The sequence below is a fragment of the Vanacampus margaritifer genome, chromosome 15 (assembly GCF_051991255.1).
Source record: "Vanacampus margaritifer isolate UIUO_Vmar chromosome 15, RoL_Vmar_1.0, whole genome shotgun sequence".
NCBI classification, from domain to species: Eukaryota; Metazoa; Chordata; class Actinopteri; order Syngnathiformes; family Syngnathidae; genus Vanacampus; species Vanacampus margaritifer.
Genome location: NC_135446.1, coordinates 20,607,803 through 20,615,214, shown reverse-complemented (window position 1 = coordinate 20,615,214; position 7,412 = coordinate 20,607,803). Strand labels below are relative to the sequence as shown.

General features: G+C 40.5%; 1 protein-coding gene across 2 annotated transcripts; it reads left to right on the top strand.

The window, feature by feature from the left end:
- LOC144035334 (CD9 antigen-like) lies at window positions 1–7,388 on the top strand. 2 transcript variants are annotated; one of them, XM_077544950.1, is made up of 7 exons: window positions 1–290; window positions 4,277–4,379; window positions 5,596–5,693; window positions 6,360–6,536; window positions 6,643–6,732; window positions 6,830–6,913; window positions 6,991–7,388. In XM_077544950.1, exons 1-7 carry the CDS (start codon window positions 222–224, stop codon window positions 7,054–7,056), a joined length of 687 nt encoding a protein of 228 aa, XP_077401076.1. In that variant the 5' UTR covers window positions 1–221; the 3' UTR covers window positions 7,057–7,388. The 2 variants fall into 2 exon arrangements, with proteins under 2 accessions (XP_077401076.1, XP_077401077.1); XM_077544951.1 differs by lacking the exon at window positions 1–290 and adding an exon at window positions 1,429–1,842.
- The last annotated feature ends 24 nt before the right edge of the window (window positions 7,389–7,412 follow it).

Here is a 7,412-nt window from a genome sequence, read left to right as displayed (position 1 = left end):
TATATTTACATTAACAAGGGAAGTGAGTGGTCGTCATGGGGCCACATGAGGGTTAGGCAAGTGTTCGTGGGCTTTTCAGCTGCGGTTGAGCGCTTCCGGAGAGAGCCGAAGAAAGCCGAGCGCTTACGAGCCCGGGCCACGCCCTCAAACGGCAGCAAGATGCTCACCCGTCCGTCCGTCACTTTCAGTCAGTTTGTCAGCTGAAGAAGAAGAGAAAGAAGATGACTGCCCTGAGCAGCTGGGAGCTCTGCGTCAAGTACGCCCTCTTCGTCTTCAACTTTGTCTTCTGGGTGAGTCAAAACCGCATTTGTTTTGAATATCTTATAATTGCAGTTATGAGCTCAAAAGTCAGTGTTAGGAATTCTCATCCAAGCAGAACAACTCAATGTCAAAGGAAATAAAGAATTTATAACCCTTAAAATCTGGCGACAATGCATACATAATACACAAATGTAGTTATATTAATGATTACATTTGATTAATGTACTTTTTATGTAGTAAAAATGACTGTGTTTATTTTGTGCTATTTTACATGGTTTTAGCGTGAATTATTGGTATTGATTGCTCTTGCCAATTATGCTTGCTGATGTTTTGATGTTGTCCGTTAGGTCTTTGTAGTTTTTATGTTGAAATAGGAAGCCCTTTAATATGTTTTTAGCCTCAGTAAAGCTTTGTACTTCTCTCGTGCGCCAAATACATTCAATCAATTTGGATATAGCCAATGTATAATCTTACAATTTTAAGTTGTTTGTTCTGTTCAAGTGCACATTTACTGCTATTTACCTATTTTCTTACAATGCGTACAGCAACTTGATAATTTCCATAGTTCTATTTTTTCTTTTCAAAGTACATGAAAATTTAATAGCTATATTATTTTATACATGATTAATATTATTATTTTGTATTTTTTAGTAACTACTCGTTACTTTTAAAAGTCTCAGCTTAATGTGAATGTAAAAAGTCCAAGCATAACATTCACGCATGGCACGAGAGAGTAATTGTGACTTAAGTCCACTAGATGGTGCCATTTCGCTTCCTATTTCAAAGTTGCATTTATTTAGTGGGCGTTGCAGTGTTTTTTTGTATTTTATATGACCCGCAGTGCAATAAATAGTCTTACTAGCTAAATTAACAAAAATGTTTAAATGTATTATTTGAACGTCATTTTGTTAAAATATCTGTTCACCTCAGTCAGTTTTCTTATTATGTTGCTTTCTGACATGTTTAACGGCAATTACTTAAAAAAAAAAAAAACATAACTACAACAATTTGAAACATTTGTGTCACTGAACATCATCTAGCCAATTCATACGTGCTGTTTTGCTACATTTTTGTCATTTAAAAAAGCATGATGTTCAACAATAGTGTCGGTTTTTGTTATATGTTGTGCTGAAGTGAAGGCGTGAACTGAAGGAAAGACAGGGAGGATTTTTTTTTTTTTTTTTACGCGGAAACATTTGAGGGAAAACAAAGCTGCTGTTGTCACTCAGATATGAGGGAGGAAACCACGGAAAGTCATCGTCATCATCTAAATGCGCTACCATGTCAATAATCCTATTTAAATATACGATGCTGATTGCCATCACCTGGCTCGCCCTTCCCCCACACGAAGACACGCCCCCCTCCCTCTCACTTCTCCAGGTGAGCAGGAGCAGGGCGTGGCTCCCATAGAAGAAACTTTCCTCCTTTTTCCTCTTGATTTTTTCGCTCGTTCAAATCACAAGCTGTCACAAGTGTGTTCAAGTGTTCCCACCTTTGGATTAGTTAAAAGTCACGTCGGTCGTCATGGGGTTTCTGCAGTGCGTCAAGTACCTGCTCTTTATCTTCAACTTCCTCTTTTGGGTACGTCAAACATTTTTCTCCGCAAGATTCGTTTTAGCTTGTGGGCTTTATTAGCTGAATATTTTCTGCTTTCCTTTTTGTCCTCATTGTGTTGTACGACTCGGTTTCCCGCGAGGCTCCGGGCCTCGTCGTTCACAGTTCGTACAAAAATATTCATAGAGCCAAATGAAGTGGTTGTTTACTCCTGTCCTTCTTAAAGTGTTTTGTTTACCGCACGCCTCAGCCATTACAATTCGAAGTCACTTGGCTGCTTTTGTTATTCACACGAGGGCCATTTTGGTCCCCCCCCCCCCAAAAAAAGTGTGCTAACTTTAGTAACTTCCTCAGCATGTCGAACATGTATATTTTGTTCTTCTTTATATGCTAATGGTGCAGATTTAAAAAAAAAAATAAAAATTATTCCAATAGATGAAAAATACATTTGTCATTTAAAGTAGAAATTTCTAATTTATTGAAATTATGACCGCTTTCCATATTTGAGCCAACTTTAAAAATGTAGGGCATTAACCTTCAACAATTGTTTACATGAAGTAAAAAATCTTTAAGTTAACCAGAAAGGATAATTTGAGAAAATAAAGCCAATTAAATTAGCTTAATTTCGAACCACTTTTACTGCTGCCACCTGATTACGTCATTTTGCTCGCAACAAAAAGTCAAGCTAGCGTTGTGTACATTTGAGTTTGGTTCTGTGACATTTCTCGCGTCGTAAAATGTTTCTTGTCTGGAAGGTTGCGAAACTCTTCCTTTTTGACGTGCGTAAAGTGCAAGAAATGGTGTCGAGTAACGGGATGGGCGCCGGGCGGATCCAAGTAGCAATTAGTGGCGAGGAGGGTGTCGTCCTCTTCCTCCTCCTCCTCATCATCATCATCATCATGGCTCATATCCCACGAGGCTCGCCATCGGCATCATCGTCATGGGAGTTGTTATGAGGAGACGTCAACAATGTTTGCTGCTTTCTGAGGAGACGTCGACTCATTGTGGTGACAAACAGCACAAGTTGAAACAATCCTGCTCCGACAAAATTTCGGGGAAGCAGCGCTAGCAATACTCGGCTAGCATGAACATGTTCTGTCAACAAGCTGACGTTAGCCGTAGCTTCTACTGTTGCTAGCATGACTTATTGTCATGTTATTCGTATGGAATTTTATCTGTGTTTTTTTTTTTTTTAGAATGAACAGTCAAATCGTTTTCAAAGCAGAGATCCCTTTATTGGCATTTTGCATTTAGGGAAAAAACAATTATCAGCAGGGCGATATTCAGCATTTTGACGAATATCGGCATCGGCCTTTTTTTTTTTTTTTTTTTTAAATCTGTTCCCCTATGTTCAATTTAAAACTGTTAATTTCAGGGAACTGTTTAATTTTCAGCAAACGTTACAGGAGATGCTGCTGATTCGCTGCACCTTCTGTTTTTGTTTGAAATGAAATTAATACTAAGATAACTGAAAACTTAACATTTCATATATATATATTTTTTTTAAATTTGCGAAAACTTTATTTACAGTACAAAATAGGGAGCTATTTATTTGTTTACATTTGTATTTAACTTTTGAAGACCGGCTGCTGATCCTGGGAGCTCCCTGAGATAATAATAATAATAAAAAAAAGCAGATATCTATTGCCTAAGATTAAAAATAATAATAATTATATATGTAACATTTTGCAAATCTAAAAAAATGTTCAATAAACATCATTAAAGACATTTGATCAAAACTAAGAATTTGAGATTGGGTTTTTAAACAGCAATATTTGCTTCATTCAGAGGAAGTGAATATCAGCTCCAAATATCAGGTATCGGTCCCCTTCACTACTAATAATCAGTATCGGCCCTGAAAAGAAAAAAAAAAATCATATCAGTCTCTCAAATTTTGATTGATCTCTCAAGAATATTGTCTTGTGTGAAGACATTCAGCACCGGCTTTACCAAATGGAGACGGAATAAAGACTCTTCTTTCACCAGAACGCTCGTTTCTCACCGTTTCTGTTCTATAGTCTTAAGCAGGGGACCAAAACGTGGAGAAAATGAACTTTTTGTGAAAAAAAAAACTCTCTCTCCAAGCAACAAAAACAAGACCGATGGCTTTTGATGTATATCGGACTTAACGCTGTACCCGCGAGTGAGTTTGGGCCACAGAATTTGTATTCAAGTTGGCCGGCCTGAGCGTCAGCGTCAATGCATGACCGGCGGCCATCTTGCGTTGCCACTCACCAAGACGGCCCAACTTGAATACTTTGATTTCTTTGCGGCGTTTTTTTACGTTTCGTTTGTCCAATTGCATAATGGATCCGGTTCTTCTGCATGATGGTCCAGGTAGAGCATGTTTGCCTTCATTCCTCAGTCAATCAAGGCGGCTCGCATCTGTTGGCGCCAATTGCAGGTCAATTGTTTTTTCAGTGGATTTGTGAGATCATTTCATTTCCTCCTTGTTCTGCAGTTGGCTGGGACGGGCGTGTTGGCGGTGGGACTATGGCTGCGCTTCGACAGCAGGACCACAGGACTGTTTGAGGGCGAGGACTCGCCCTCCGTCTTCTTCACTGGTAAGAACGAAAGGCCCGCGCCGGTCTATTTTATTTATTTATTTATTTTTTGACAATCACAAGTCAGAATAAAGCGAAAGAAGACACAATGGGAGCTTTGAAAGGAAAGTCGAGTCAAAAATTTTCTATGCGGCTTCACTAGTCAAAATTAACTAATTAACTAAAACTAGTCGCTATTCTGATTTAATATTGTTTGTGGAATTTGGATGAATTAAGCAGAAAATTCCACCCGTTTCCTGGCTCGGCTTGCACAAACTCAGAAAATGGCGGGTGAGCCGTGATTGGTCATTACCGGAGCACTGACGAACTGTGATGTCATTTTCAGTGGCAAAATGGCCGCCTTTGTAGAATGTGGGGAAAAAAATGGTCGCCATGATGTTCTGGATTTTGTGAATCTTTGAATGGTTAGAATCATTCAATCGATGCTTGATTGCATTATTTGAACGTATGAAAAGAAAAATATATTTTTAAGTGACAATCATAAAAATAAACTATGTATATAACTGCACGTAATAAAGCTGTAAACCCAAATAACCCAAGTTGTGGCGCGAGGTGAGCGCGGGCACCCGAGGACAAGATGAGGCGTCCCGCGTTGACAAGCGAGGAGTTGTGTCCCGGCTGGCTCCAGGCGACGTGCTCCCTCCCTCCGTCCGCCGCCGCCGCCGCCCACGCCTGGCGGGCAAACAGTGGGCTCTTTGTTCCTGGCCAGGAATGCGTCTTTTGTGGCGGCTCCTCCGCAGCGGGAGGGGCGGCGACCTCCCCGCCGAGGTCGTTGTGGCCTGTTGTACGCTCAAGGACGAGCAGATTCACCTGCTGACCTCGCCTTAAAAATTTTTGGGGACTAAAAGCAAAACCTTTTATTTCAAATCCTTCTTCTACTTACACATGACACCAGGAAGCCACAAGAGGGCAGCAACAGGATTCCAAAGCAATTTTCACAACTTAAGTTGAATTAATGAACAGAGGTGGCAAATCCAGGTCCAAAAAGTAAAAGCCCTGCCACATTTTGGCTTTAGCCCCAGGCTAGCTCCCATACTGCTTGTTAACCTTTTTAAGGAGCTAGCAAGCTAGCATCAGGGGCTAAAGCCAAAGCATGGCATGCCTTTTACTTTCTGGACCTGGATTTGCTTCCTCTGTGAAAGAATGAATGAATGAATGAATGAATGAATGAATGAATGCAATGGGCTGACGGGCTTAATTGTGTTTGTGCTTGCAGGTGTGTACATCCTGATCGCAGCTGGAGCGCTGATGATGGTGGTCGGCTTCCTGGGATGCTGCGGGGCCATCAAGGAGTCGCCGTGCATGCTAGGATTGGTCCGTTTTTTTTTTTTTTTTACCTCTCTCGCTCTTTTATTAGAACTAGGCAATTATAATTCATTTAAAAAATATATGTATCCTTCCATTTCATTAAATCATTTGTAATAAATTAAGAATATATGTATTCATGTAATTGTACTTTAAGCACTCATTTCCCATGTATAAAAAAAAATGGTTACTTAATCATAGCTACCACTAATGGCAAAATTAAATGGTTAAATGTCAGGTTTTTTTTGTGACACAATTGTTAAATTGTTAAACATTTTAAATGTTCAAAATAAAGTATTAGATAAATTCAAATTAATTCAAAATTTAAATGTGAAAGTATTTAAAAATACATAAAATTCAAAAAGTTAATTTTGATTTTATAAATAGTTGATAAATATGATTAGTTGAAATTGTTGTTTTTTTTAAAAATACTTTTTATTTTTATTTATTTTCATTAATTTACCTTATAGATTTATTGAAAATAAATCAAATATTAGAAAAAAATTATCCTCAAACATTAATTTAAATATAGGTAAATGTAACTCGTCTTATATATATGTATATAAAGTTTAGTTTTTCCTCTGAATGATCTGTTTTAAACGATGAAGCACCAAAGTTTGTGCGCTCCTGCTTTCATGTCCTGCTTACGGAACCAAACGGTCTCGTCTCTTGCAGTTCTTCCTGTTCCTGCTGCTGATCTTCGCGGCGGAGGTGGCGGCGGGCATCTGGGGTCTCTCCAACAAGAACGTGGTGGTGGAGGAGGTGACGGAGTTCTACAAGCAGACCTACACCAACTACAAGGACACCCGGCAGGAGGCGCTCAAGGAGACCCTCCGCCTCATCCACTTTGGCGTAAGAACCACAAAACGGTTTGACCGGCAACCGAAGTCCCGTCGGTCTTGTGGAAAAAAACGCTGGACGACTTCCTGTTTTAACGCCGGCGCTTTCCTGCCCTCAGCTGAACTGCTGCGGGCCCACGGGCACAGTGATCGACGCCGCCAAGGACATCTGCCCCAAGAAGGAGGGACTGGAGGTTCTCATTACCACGGTAACCACAAGCTGACCTCCCGCGGAGACCGTTAGAGGACATCCCATTGATTGACCCCCTTTTTTTTTTTTTCTGTTTTGTTTTTCGTGTGCGTCAGAGCTGCCCAGCCGCCATCGAAGAAGTGTTCAACAACAAGCTGCACATCATCGGCGGCGTGGGCATCGGCATCGGCGTCATCATGGTGAGTGAGGATCGAGGCCAACGTCGCGTATTTAAACATGCATTTTCACGCACGCACGTGTGACGTTTTGTTTTCAGATCTTCGGCATGATTTTCAGCATGATGCTCTGTTGTGCCATCAAGAGATCCAGAGACTTTGTTTAACCCCCGCCACGCGCCTCCTCCCACCTACAGTTTAGTAACAAACGCTTTTTTTTTTTTTTTTTTTAATAACTCGCGACTCAGAACGCACGCGGGACGGCCATCTTGGACGCGTGAGCGCGTGGCGGCTGGAGTCAGCGACGGTTCAAGTCACACTTTTCACCTTCTGTGTTGCACTCGGCGCCAAAAAAGCGTTTTCAGTTTGCTCGTCTTCCTGACGGGCGTTTATGTACGAAAACACGCTAACATTTAGCCTCTTTTATTGTGACTAACGTTTTACGTTGTTTACTTTTTGTGTTGAACTTTTTATGCCAAATAAAAGCCAAATAAATGAACTTAATTGTGATGACATTCAGCAG

Coding starts and splice junctions, on each gene's coding strand:
- LOC144035334 (XM_077544950.1), top strand. CDS start 222: ATGACTGCCCTGAGCAGCTGGGAGCTCTGCGTCAAGTACGCCCTCTTC. Junction 5,694..6,359: donor CGCCGTGCATGCTAGGATTG/GTCCGTTTTTTT, acceptor CGTCTCTTGCAG/TTCTTCCTGTTCCTGCTGCT. Junction 6,733..6,829: donor TGGAGGTTCTCATTACCACG/GTAACCACAAGC, acceptor CGTGTGCGTCAG/AGCTGCCCAGCCGCCATCGA.